The sequence below is a fragment of the Sus scrofa genome, chromosome 15 (genome assembly GCF_054392235.1).
Source record: "Sus scrofa isolate SSC_HxYL_T2T_F1_AM1 chromosome 15, Sscrofa_HxYL_maternal_Yorkshire_Landrace_v2.0, whole genome shotgun sequence".
In the NCBI taxonomy this organism is placed as follows: domain Eukaryota; kingdom Metazoa; phylum Chordata; class Mammalia; order Artiodactyla; family Suidae; genus Sus; species Sus scrofa.
This window is the reverse complement of record NC_139397.1, coordinates 44380263-44393588: the sequence shown is the minus strand read 5'-3', so window position 1 is coordinate 44393588 and position 13326 is coordinate 44380263. Positions and strand designations below refer to the sequence as shown.

Genomic DNA, 13326 nt, shown 5'->3' with positions numbered 1-13326 from the left:
AGATATCAGCCAAAGCTGCTCTCTTGCCCTGGAATATGAGCACCAGCTCTCTGATCATCTGGGCTTGAGTTACATGGCCCTCATCCCCAGCAGAGGAAGGGAAGTGGGTCCAACATAGATCCAGCCCAAGGCTCTCCGTGGGCTGTGCTGCTTCCCCCAGGATATAAACTTCACACACACATCCTTACTTCCAGCCTTGTTTTGCACTTGCCACTTCTTGTATTTGTAGTGCACTTCCTTGCAAACTCCTATTCATCCTTCAGAACCCAGCCCAAATGTCACCTCCTCTGAGAAGCCTTCAGGCACAGTCAGGGAATTGGTTCCTCTGCTGGAAGCTTTATGAAACTGATTTGTATTTCTGTCTCTTCCACTCAGGCTCTGAGTGAGTGCCTGGGACAGTTTTGTTGGGAAGGTTAACAAATACGCGAAGAAGCAATAGATAGAATCAGGCTCAGATGAGCTCATAGTGGACTGATGGGGAGAAGACGATGCCTGAGAGTAGTATCCAAGCCGAGCAGCCTGCAGAAAGGCTAACTCCACCATCCTGCAGTGGAGGCCTGCAGGTGTGTGAGTGCCTGCAGCAATCTTTTAAAATGAGCTCACACATCTGTCCTTCCTCCCATCCTCAAGGGCACTTCCTTGAGTCCCTGCCCAGTTCAAGGTCGGGATGGGCTGCAGCTAAGACCAGGGTTGGGCTCCCACAGCCCATGTGTGGAAATGGAAGAAGAGAAGGAGGTGGTGGCTGGGAGTGGGCCTGAAGCAGAGCTCAGATTCCATTGGCAGCTGCCTTTCCTTGTAGGTCTCGATACTGTTATTGGTTCCCCATCCCTGGCAGTACCCATGCTTCATGCAGACGCTCGTGTGGGCTTGGGATGGGGCAAATTTCCAAGAAAAGAGACTCCCTGGTCCCTGAAGGACCAGCCTTGAAGATTGGCTGCATTGGTGTGGTTTGGGGGCTGCTGGGAAGCATCCTGGTCCCCCAAATACATTACTAATGCTTAGAAGTCTGCCATTGGAGATTCATTTATTTGGCTTTGTTTGTTCTGTTAAAACAATAATCTCAGAATTCCCTAGTGGCACAGCAGGTTAAGGAGCTGTTGTTCTCACTGGAACGGCTCAGGTCACTGCTGTGGCTTGGGTTCGATGCCTGGCGCAGGAACTTCCATATGCCTTCGGTGCAGCCAAAACAACAACAACAACAATCTCTTAGAACATTTGTGACTCTGATACTGTCAGTCATTCCCAACATAGTGCGAGGGAGCAGTTCCAGTGCCCTCCTGAGAGCTGGACTTTATTGCGTGTGGTGATGGTGTGGGAGGGGATGGAGCAATTAGGGAACTGGAACAGGGCAGGGATTGAGTCCTTCTCTTTCCAGGTGCTGCTCCCTCCCTGATCCTGCACCTGCTGGAGCATCACCGGCACCCACTTCTGTGCCAGGGGTTGGGCCCAGACCCATCGGGACCGGTTGTCGTTCCATAACTCGGGCAAGGGACATAGCCTTTCTGAGAATGTTCTCATCTGTAAAATGGGTGTAAAGTGCCTACTTTGGGCATTTTGTATTTAGTTAGTAAAGGAAATGCATACATGTGACCCCCATGGCAGATGGCACCCAGTCTTGAGGAAATGCCAGGTCAGGGCACAGCTAAACAGTGACGGGCAGAGGGGACATCTGGGGGGACTTCCCAGAGGAGGTGTCTGGAAAGTCACCTGTAGCTGTGTTGGCTGATGGGCCTGTTGTCTGGGGTACTAGGTGGCCCAGGTCAGCAGATGCTCCACATCCCAAGCTGGCTTGTTGCTGAAAAGGGACAGAAAGGACTTAATGCTTGTTAACCCTGACCATGTGCCCTGCTCTGGTCCCTTGCACCCCCTTGGTGAGGCCCCAGAGAGGGGCAGCATCCCTGACCTTGGCCACCCAGGTAAGCGGGAAGGATCAGGGCTGGCCCTGCCCCACTGCTTTCGGGCTCTGACCTGGGGCCCCATGACCAGCCTCCAGCACTCAATTCTGCTCTGCACAGACTCCCACTGAGTTCCGCCTCTACTGGGCCCAGCGGCCACAGCTTGTTCCTGGCACCAGAAGATCAGGGCTGGCTCCCTGCAACCTTTCATCTGCTCTTGTGTGAGCTGCCCCACCTCATGGCCATCCTCTGTCCAGTCTGCTGAGGGGCAGAGCAGTGGCCCCTTAGAGCTTCCTGCCCTGTCACACCCAAGGGACAGAGAGTCCTTGACACTGCTCCATGTGGGAGCAGGAAGAGTCCTGGGCCAAGGCAGCACCATCCTGGGAGGGAGGCCCACTTGACTTGAATCCCTGCCTGCATGTCTGGCCACACGGCCTGGGGAGTGACTTCCATCCCTGGACCCAGAGTCCTCAAGGGTGAAGTGCATTGTAGGTGCCAAGCTTCTCACTCACCCTCAGGCAGCCGTCCAGTCCCTGCTAGCTTCACGGGCTGCCGTTCTGAGGTCAGCAAGGCATCCTCGCCAAGGGAAGAGGGCCTGGACAGGGAGGGGGTGGCCTGGAAGACCTTGGGCTCCCTGTTTCCTTGGTGAGGAATGTGGTGGAAAGCAGGTGGCAGGGGGTGGTAACAGAGACACAAGTCCCTTTCTGCAGTGTGGGCACTCGGGCCCAGTCGCTGTGATTGGCCTTGACTCCAGCCCCACCAGGGCAGCCCCAGAACCAGGTACACATTGCCTTGACGACACTGCACCCAGCCTCCTGCTTGGGAGATGCTCACCTGACCAGTGGGATGGGAGTCATCATGGACAGACCTAGGTGGCCACGTGCCCTGAACATGTGCCTTTAAATCCCCATGGAGGAGTTCCCGTTGTAGCTCAGCCGATTATGAACCTGACTAGTATCCATGAGGACACAGGTTCCATCTCTGGCCTCGCTCAGTAGGTTAAGGATCCAGGGTTGATGTGAGCTGCAGTGTAGGTTCCAGATGGAGCTCGGATCCCACATTGCTGTGGCTGTGATGTGGGCTGGCAGCTGCAGCTCCTATTTGACCCCGAGCCCGGGCACTTCCGTATGCTGCGGGTGCAGCCCTAAAAGGAAAAAAATAAAAAATTGGGGGTTGTAATCTCTGGCTTGTCTTGTGGGGCTCGCCCATGGTCCATGGGCCCCACAGGTGACCTGGTGCTACGAAGGCCTGAATGGGCCACTTAGGGCCATTGGCTTCAGTAACGACAGGCTGCTTTGACCTCAACCCGGGCCGGTGTTCTGCAGGCCCTGGAGCCTTCCCTGCCTTGAGCGTCCTGGGGAAAACCAAGGCTCTGGGGCCAGGAGGTGTGTCACCCACTCTGTCTTCTCCCCTGGACACGTGGCCTCTGCCTCCCCTGCCCCGAGTAAAGCCACCTTTTAAGTCCCTGGCCCTCAGGGCCATTTCCTAGCAGGTGGCTTGGCCTCCAGCGGTGTCTTGTAAGTGGGAACAGCTTGAAGCCATGACTTACTGCAAAGGCTCCCTTCTGCCAAGGTCGGTGCCTGGCTTACAGTTGTATCACCACCCGGGCTCTGAAAATAGCTTTGAAAGCCCACAGGATGCTGGGGGCCTGCCAGATGCTTGATGCAGAGGCACCCGGGACATGCCCAGTTCTTAGATAGAACCAGGTTCCCTGGGAAGCAGAGCTGCCAACCTAAGACAGGAATTGTGCCTCTTGGGGGTAGCAGAAACCTACCTCATGCCAGGCAACAAGCTTCAGGGAGGGCACCACCAACCAGGGCCCTGGACCTGGACTTATAGGGAGAAGGACTTGCCCTGACCAGGTATAGGGTGCAAAAGACCAAGAACTGGAGTTGGCAGAAGTGCTGTGGCGTTGGAAGTGGCCTGGCAGGTTTGTTGGAGCTGCACGTCCATTGCAAACACACCTGCAAAAGCTCGAAAGTAACATCACAGAAGGCGCCCCTCCGGGCTTGGGGAGCAACCTCCGAGTGGGGAATTTTTGTAACCCAGATGTTAGGACATCTGGATGTCACCTGTTTGGGTCCTAGATCCCACTGCATTGTAAGCACAGTTTTCATGCACTGTTGAACATAATCAGTAATTATCTCTGGTTTGTTCCAGCCCACAGACAAATCGCTCCCTCACTGAAGTAGCCGATTCCAGCAGCGCCTTTTCACATATCCAACATCAGCCCCACTGAAAACGTTGAGGGCTTCCTGGGCACAGCTGGCTTTTGCCCTCAGAGTGTGGTACTCATGCTGTTGTGACAGCTCTCATGTATTGAATGTGTCTCTGGCACCCTTTGGAGAGACTTTCATCCTCATGGCAGCCCCATTTTGCCGATGAGGAAACTGAGGCTTGGCGAGGTTAAGTTATTTGTTCTGTGTGACTGAGCCGATGCAGGCTGAGATTCCTTTTTTAATTTTTGTTGAAATGTAGTTGATTTTACAATGTGACGTTAGTTTCAGGTGCACAGCAAGGTGATAAAAGAATACATATATTTTATTCTGTATTTTATTTTTCTATTTTTTTATTCTGTATTTTTAGAGATTCTTTTCCATTATAGGTTATCACAAAATATTGGGTATAGCTCCCTGTGCTATACAGCGAGGCACTATTGACTATCTGTTTTATATGTAGTAGCACATACAAGTTTATCCCAAACTCCTAATTTATCCCTCCCCACCTTCTCCCTTTGGTTTGTTCTCTGTCTATTTCTGCTTTGTAGATAAGTTTATTTGTATCATTTCTATTTTTTAAAGGTTCATTAGTTTTTTAGGGCTGCATCCACAGCATATGGAAGTTCCCAAGCCAGGGATCAAACCCAAGCCACAGCTGCAACAACGCCGAATCCTTTAACCCACTGTGCCAGGCTGGGGATCAAACTCACAATTCCTCAGGGACCTGGGCCAACATAGTCAGTTTCTTAACAGCAGGAACTGTTGAATCATTTTTTTAGATTCCACATAAAAGTGATATCATATGACATTTGTCTTAGTCTGACTTATTTTACTTCGTATGATGATCTCTAGGCCCATCCATGTTGCTGCAAATGGCATTATTTTGTTCTTTTTTATGGCTGTGTAGTATTCCATCCTGTATATGTACCACATCTTTATCTGTTCCTCTGTCAGTAGACATTTAGGTGGTTTCCATATCTTGGCTATTGTAAATAGTGCTGCTATGAACATGGGGTGCAGATATCTTTTGGAATTAGTTTTGTCTGGATACGTGCCCAGGAGGGGGATTGTAGAATCACATGGCAAGTCTATTTTTAGTTTTTTAGGGAACCTCCCTACTGTTCTTCGTAGTGACTGAGATTCTAATGCGTATTGGTTTGATTCAAACACATACTCTTTTCTTTGCACTATGTGAAATCACAGAGCAACCTCTGTTTTCTGAAAAAAAAAAAAAAAATCAGAATCAACATCTTGGTAAATTTGCCTCCCAGTACTTTCATTGTAGTTTCACAGCTACCTCCCTCCCAGTCCAATTTTTCTTTAATATGGACAAGCTTTAGAGTAGAAGGCCGCAGAACACCCTTGCAGCTAACATGCTGGCAGCTGCTTGGAGGTCCCCAGGGAGCAGTCCTGTCCTTTTGTTGAGCATGGCCGGCCCCTCCTAGAGGGCTGACAGTAGAGATGGGCCATGGCCCCCCCCATCCCTGGCCCGAGAGGCCACGACAGCCACATGCCTGATGGTTGGTGGGCATCAGAGAAGGGAGACGTGGTGAACATCAGCAGGAGTTCCGCGTAAGGAGAGCCAAAATGATATTCGACAGTTCTCGCGATGGCTCACCATCTCAAAACTCTTCTCTAACCCCGACCTTTTCCTTACATCTGCTCCTGTGTCTGAGCACTTTAGCCCTCATCCCATGGGAGCCCCAAATTCACCACTTTCAGGGCACCTCCCGATTCCTCTTTTTCTCAGTTCTGTCAGGAAAATGAACTCTTAGCATCTCCCCTCCGCTGTTAGTATTTTCAGGTTATTTTTTATACCCATCCATTTAACAAAGACTTACTGGTTCATGCTGTGCGTCCGGCCCCGAGCAGGTGCTGGGGAAGCTTGGTGACAAATCCCACAGGTGCGTGGCCCATGAAGGTCATGGTCCAGCAAATCCAGTCCTGTGTGTGGAGACTTTCATCGCCGCCACACAGCCCTCAGACCTTTCCACTTGTGTCCACTGGCCAGTGTATGAGAGATCGGACTCTACATGAAGGGTGGCCAGGGGATGCTGGCGTATGAAACAGAAGGCACAGGCCGCCCGTTTCTGCTGCTTGCTGGAGTCCCCCGTGTCCTCCTCCACAGCCCATGCCTTCTCAGACCACTCCTCTTTATCTCCGCAGGCCTCCCGCCCTGAGCGGCAGCCCCGTCGTCTCAGACATCTCATTGATCCGGCTCTCCCCGCACCCCGCCGGCCCTGGGGAGTCCCCCTTCAACGCCCCCCACCCGTACGTGAGCCCCCACATGGAGCATTACCTCCGCGCCATGCACGGCAGCCCCACGCTCCCCGCCATCCCCGCGGCCAGGGGCCTCAGCCCAGCAGACGGTGAGTAGGGCTGGGGGCCGGGCTGCTGATGCTAGCAATGCCCGTGGGATGCTGAGCGGGCCGGCCTTCCTCCCCACCGCCCCTTAACATCAGACCTTTTAGTAAATGAGTGGTCAGAACCAGGAGAACCCGGGTGCACTGGTTTTTGCACTCATTAAAGAGCTGTTCATCAGCACCCTTTGGCGTGCAAATTACGTAATAATAATGGCAAGGTCTGTTCACTTACACAAGTCCTATCTTGGGTAGAATTGCTTGGTTGAAACAAGCCTAAGTCTGCGGAAGCTGGCGTCGAGCACCGCAGGTGCTGGATTGGGGTGTCTCCGGGTCCCCAGAGCAGAAGGAGAGCAGAGCTGGGCTGATATCTGCCTGGGTCTCCTGTAGGTCAACACATGGCCTCCAAAGGGCATCCCGGCCCCAGAGCTCCAGGGGTCGGCACCAGTGGCTTCATGTCCCCTTTGAAAGGTCTTGGAGTGGCCCAGCTCAGAGTCAGATGGCCACCCTATTCAGTGAATCTGAGACAGAAAAGGACAGAGTCACATGGCACAAGGATGCGGGTTCAATCCCTGGCCTCACTCAGTGGGTTAAGGATCTGGCGTTGCCACAGGCTGTGCTGTAGGTCACAGATGCGGCTCAGATCTGGCATTGCTGTGGCTTTGGTGTAGGCTGGCAGCTGCAACTCCAGTTCAGGCCCTAGCCCAGGAACTTCCATATGCCGAGGGTACAGCCCAAAAGAAATAAAAGAAAAGAAAATTTAAAAGCAACCAGGCTGGATCTTCCCAAACCCTGCCCAGTGAAGCCTTCTCCTGCAGCCCCAGAGTTGGTTCAGGCTGGAGGACATGTGCAACACCCACTCGTGAGCCCATGGGCAAAGGTCCAGGAACTGTGGTCCAGTGGGTCCCTTGTGGCCACCTCCATCCTAGCCAAGAGGGGTATGTCCTTCCAGGCTCATGGATGTGTCCAGGAGCTGAAAATGAGGCCTGGATCAGCAAAGGCTCAGGCTGGAGTTTCACACTGAAAAGGATCCCAACCCTTAAATGTACAAACAGGGTCCCTGAAGCCTCAGGCTCACCTTCCTGGCCAGGCGGATTGCACTTTGCCTGATGCTCACCAAATAGAAAGCAGACAGTGGAGTCTCCTGGCAGCCTAGTGGTTAAGAATTCAGCGTTGTTACCGCTGGAGAGTGTGTGGTCTCTGCTGACAGCAGTGTGGTCCAAGGTGAGCTAAGTGGTGAGACAAGGCTGGTTGCCCTTGAAGCAAAGACATCCAGTTAACAGAGAGCTGCTTTTATGCCTGGTTTCCTACCACACCCACCTAGCCCAGCCCCAGACCTTCGAGACAGTGGGGAGGGGTGTGATACCCCAGGGCACTTGGCTACTTTGCATGGCCCTGAGGCGGGTAAGGGTAGACCAGATACCCTGAGACCCCACTGCCCGTCCCTGACCCTGGACCAAACTCCCAAGTGAGCAGAGATGCCATGTCAGGTCCAGACACCATCTGTGCCAGCTGCAAACATCATTGGTGATCCGAGGTCTCTAGACTGCTTGTGTGCTAAGAACAAGTGGGTGCTCCCGGGAAGGCTTCAGGGAAGAAGCAGACAAGCAAGGAACAGGAGAGGAGGGCATTTCTGGCAGAGGCTGCAGATCAGGGCTTTCTCTGGAGGACACAGCAGCCGAGGAGGAGGAAGAGGAAGAGGAAGAGGATGGCTGCTTCCGTTGGCTGCTTCTCTCTGCCGGCGTGTGCATCATCTTTGGCAGCATCATCTTTGATATTTGCCAAGACTAACAGTGGAGAGGCTGAGGGCACAGCAGCCCTGGGCTCTAGATTCAAACTCCCTGTCATGTGGCCTTGAGCAAGATCTTTAACTCTCTAAGTGCCAGGGCGATAGTGCCCTGAGCTCCACAGCTCATAGATGCTGATGCTAGTGAAACCTGAAAATCCATGTGACCCATCTGGGCCCGTGACTGCACAACCCGGCAAACACGCAGCATGACAGTGGCTGATAACACTCGTTTTTAATAGTAATTAGAATGGTGGGAATTATTACCCCCTGCTTTTTTTTTTTTTTTTTTTTTTTTGGCGCTTTTTTTTTTTTTAATGGCTGCAAACGCAGCATATAGAAGTTCCCAGGCTAGGGGTCGAATCACAGCTACTGCCGCCAGCCTATACCATAGCTACAGGTACACCCAATCCAAGCCACATCTGTATCTACACCACAGTTCACGGCAACGCCAGACCCTTAACCCACTGAGTGGATCCTTAACTCACTGAACAAGGCCAGGGATCGAACCCACATCCTCATGGATACTAATCAGGTTTGTTTCCGCTGAGCCACAACGGGAACTCCTGTCACTCCCATTTTACAGATGGAAAACTGAGCCAGGTCAGAGAAGTGGCCCCTTTCCCAATTGCACCCATCTGGTAAAAGCTAGAAACCCCCAAAAAAGAAAAAAAAAAAAAAAGCTAGGACTCCCCAGGGGGTTTTGGTTTCCAAGCCCCTACTCTTTCCCTGACACCACACCCTTTAGTGCCAGGCCCCCTCAAGACACCCTGAGGCTCATCCTCCCAGCCTCTTTGCTAAGCTCCAGCCAAGGCTGAGCATGGGGCTTTAGGCACACAGCCCGTCCCCATCTGCAGCTGTGGGACAGGCCAGGAGTTTATCTGGCCAGGCTGGGCAAGCGCTCGCCTGAATCTGCCTGCAGTCCTGTTCTGAGTGTTGAGGCTGACCTGGCGCCCAGCTGTCTGGCCACCCTGGCATCTCCATATGCGTCTTCTTTTTCCTTTGAAGAGGCTTCTGGACCACCGATCACATCAGCTCTGGAGCTCTCGGTGTCACTGGGGCCTGGATGGGGAGGAGGAAGCTGTTGTTTATGGCTTTGAGGACACGGCGGCTGGGATCTGGCCTCCCTACTCCAGCTGTCTGCTCCATGCGACAGGAGACAGCGGAGGAGGGGGACCCAGGGACCCAGGGGGTGGAGGATGGCCCAGAGGCCGCTGAGGGGGACTCCTGGAGCCAGGTGTGTGTTTCGCTTCTCTTTGGCCGGTTTCTGACGTCTTCTTTCTCCCCTTCCCTCCTGCCCACAGTGGCCCACGAGCACCTTAAGGAGAGGGGGCTGTTTGGCCTCCCTGCTCCAGGCGCCAACGCCTCAGACTATTACCACCAGATGACCCTCATGGCGGGCCACCCCACGCCCTATGGGGACCTGCTGATGCAGAGCGGGGGTGCTGCCAGTGCACCGCATCTCCACGACTACCTCAATCCAGTGGACAGTGAGTGCTGGGCCAGGGTCGGGGCTGGGAGCAAGTCGGGGACTGAGGAGGGTGCTTACTGCTCCTTTGGGGCTGGGGGCCTGGGGTTTACCCCAGTCCCTGTCATGACTGCTGTCCATGGTGACATGATACGTCTGAACCACAGGCACAAATACTTAGTGAGTCATCACAGGCCAGGAAGTGAGGTAGAAATTGCAGACACTGCAGGGAACAAAACAGACCTCTCTGCCTCCATGGAACTTACAGCATAGTGGAAAGAAGCAGACCATTCAAGGAGTGGGGTTCTGAGCCCCGAGTGGGATGGGGGTGCCATCTTGAATGAGGAAATCAAGAATTCCTCACTGGGAAAATGGTATTTGAGCCAAGAATTGAAAGAGGTGAGCCATGCAGAAATAAGCCAGAAGTGTGATACAGGCAGAAGAGACAGCATGTACGAAGGGCCTGAGGCCACACAGTGTGCCTGCTGAGATCAACAAAAGCCCAGGAGGCCAGTATGCCTGGTACCCAGTGCGTGGAGGGGCAGCAAGGTAGGGGCAGATTTCTGGGGCTGGTTGTGGCGGTCAAGGCTTGGTGAACCTTTGGCTTTCATGCAGAGTGAGACAGGTAGGACCAAGGAGAATTGAGATCTGACTTATTCTGAAAGGGAATCCCATTTTGAATGCTGATGGGAGAAGAGATGCAGGGGCAGAGTGGAGACAGAGGGCCCAGCTAGCAGAGATGGGGAGAAGTGGTCATGTTTCTGATAGACGTGGAAGGTAAAGCATCAAGGCTTGTCCCCAGATCAGATGTGGAGTGGGGGAGAAAGAAGGACATTGAGAGCAGCTCTGGGGCCTCAGGCCTGAGTGTTTGGAGGATGGAGTTGTCAGGAACTGCAGGCGGGCCCGTCTGTTGGGGGCGGGAGATGAGGTGTTCAGGGGAGAGGACGCACCTGCTGCCCAAGAGATGCCAAGTCCTCCCTCCCACCCCCACCATCCTCATAGCTGCTTTCACAGGGCCACCTGCAGCCTGACTCTGAGCCCCCGGGGGTCAGATGGCGCCCCCTGGAGGTGGGTGGAGCCAAGTGCAAAGTGCATCTCTCCCCCTCCCCCAGTCAGCCCTGCCTCACCTGCTGGTCCTGGAGCTCAGCCCAGAGTTACCCTGGGACGCAGGCCTGGCAGTGGAGCCAGAAGGCAGCAGCCAGGGCAGGCGGGCGGTTCCTGCAGGTTTGTCCTCCCCAAGCCCTTTTCCATTCCCTGATGGTGGGAGCAGACAGAAGCCTGCAGGAAGACCTGCTGGGCTGCAGGCCATCCCATGGGCCAGGCAGGGCTGCGAGACTCAGAGTAGCCTTACATCCTTTAGCCCCAGTACTCTGCCCTAGGCTTCCAGTCCACAACAGCCACTGCAACTCTACCTTCTTGGCTGGAGCAAAGCCAAGGCCCGGCTGGGATCTCGTCTCCTCCAGGAAGTCCCTCTGGATGCCCCTCCCCTCCCCTCCCCTCTCTCACCTCCTGTGGTCCCTGACCCCCGCAGTGTTCCCTGCCATTCCCCAACAGGAGCGTCTCTGGGGAAGAGCCCGGCAGATCCCACAATGCCAGCTCTGTGGGTGTGGCTCGGGCTACCCTCGGCACACCCTGAGAGTACAATGAGAATCTGAACCCATGCCTTCTCCAGGATGGTATCTGGTCCAGGACCAGCCCAGTGTGGGTGTGAGGTTTGAAATCAGGTCCCCAAGGACATGCATCTGCTCCCCTCTCTTCTCCTCCTAACAGCCACCTAGGTGCTCCCCATGGGGATGAGGGGTGCTGAGCGGAGGGCTCTGGCGAGGTCGTGTATACCTGCTCCTCATCAAAATTAGAAACCAGATGATGACAGTACAGGGCAATACCAGGCATAAAGGTCACCACCACTGTCCAAATGTCAGACTCCCCCCAAGCAATTTCCGCCTTCTGAAGCTCTAGGGTGGGTCGCACTGGCGTAGCTGGACAGTGGGCAGACACGGAGACACTGTGACCGAAGGGTCTGGTCAGGCTGGTGTCCCAGAGGGCAGGAGAGGCCAAGTCAGCAAACGTGAGCAGCTGTGGGAGAGCCCCCAGTGGGGCTGCCTCTGTTCCACCCTCAAGGCTGGAATTACTGTTCCTGCTGCAATTCCCTGGGGTTCCCAGCATCATGGGCTCTTCCTTGGGACACTGCCTCTAAGCAGCACTGACATCTGATTGGCCCCAACAGCCTTGGCCTCAGGGAAAGCCCACTAGGCCAGAGCAGCCGGGCTGGAGCAGGAGTCCTGGCAGTGGTGGAGATGCTGTGGGCCAGTCCAGACCACGCCTGCCTGAGCTGCGTCCCCTCTGGGATGGCTGGGCCCGGAAGTGGTCATTTGATGGAGCAAGGTCTGTGGGGGAGTCATAGCGAAGGTATAAACCTGGCTCCGTGCCAGGCACACAGTAGGTCCTCCATGAATAGTAGTTCAGATCTTTCCACCAGTATCTTTTCCCTCTTTCCAATCCACCACTTCCAGCAGGATTTTGTCTCCAGATTCTCAGCACCACTGTCCACCCCATGTTTGGGCCCTATGCCACAGCTCCTCTTGGAGCCTTTTTCTCGCTACACCCCATCAGGTCCACCCCATCCAGCCCACCCCATCGGATTCACCCCATCCACCCCACCCCATCAGGTCCACTCCATCAGATCCATCCCATCCAGCCCACCCTAAGCCTGCCAAGTCCGCCTTGTTAACGCTCCTGGCCATCTGTCCCATGCTATCCTCCCAGCACTGCCTCTCAGCTCAGGCTCCCTCCAGCTTATCACGTCTCATGTGGATCATTTACCCCCTCCTGCTCTTTACGCTCAGCTCAGCTCTCTTTAATGTTTTACTCATCACCCTCTGGGTAAGACCCAGACTTGACCATGTGGCCTTCCCTCCAGCCTGCCTTCCCACTCTCACACTGCACCAGGACCTTGGCCAGTCTGCAGGCACCCACACACTCCCCATGCACCTCCACTTGAACCAGGTCCCAGCACTCAAGCCAGCTGGCACCTCCCAGCCAGCCGCAGCCTAGCCGCATCAGCTCCCCTCCAGCCCTGCACCTCCCGCCACCCACCTGCAGGACCCCCAGCTGCCCACCTTAACTGGCTGGTGCTTCTGGTCTGGGGACAGGGCTGCCTAGGAGCCAGCCTCAGTGTTCTGTGTTTGTGTGGGGGGAGGGGCAGTCACAAAAGAACCTGGGTCAGAAAGATGCAAACAAATCAGAGAGGAATTACCTTGCAGGGCCAGCATCTCACAGGGAACCTGGAAGGGGGCTGGGAACAGCTTTGTTCTCGAGGCTCAGCTGTCCGCTGCATCTGGGGGCTGAGCATCTGAGACGAGGCAGGAGGAGGTGAGCTCACCAGTGGGTGTGGGAGCTGTGGCTGCCGGTGAACTTGGCACACCCACCCCATCCTCTCTCCATCTCTGTCTTGAGAGTGCAGTGGACCTCAGGGCACAGGGACAGCCTCACTTATCCAGCCTTGGCCTGAACAGAAACACGGTCTCCCAGGCTGAGGCGGGGGTGGGGATGTTTCAGAACCCTAGTGGGTTTCAGAAAGGACAATTTCTTTTCCTTT

The 13326-nt window shown here is 54.5% G+C and overlaps 1 protein-coding gene across 9 annotated transcripts in view; it reads left to right on the top strand.

Annotated features, from left to right (window-relative positions):
• Positions 1-13326, top strand: part of GLI2 (GLI family zinc finger 2) — a 267098-nt gene that overhangs the window by 221599 nt on the left and 32173 nt on the right. For all 9 annotated transcript variants that reach the window (XM_084998151.1, XM_084998153.1, XM_021074615.2 and 6 more), the window contains 2 exon segments: positions 6281-6483; positions 9565-9750. In XM_084998151.1, the coding sequence (XP_084854277.1) occupies positions 6281-6483; positions 9565-9750 (389 nt within the window).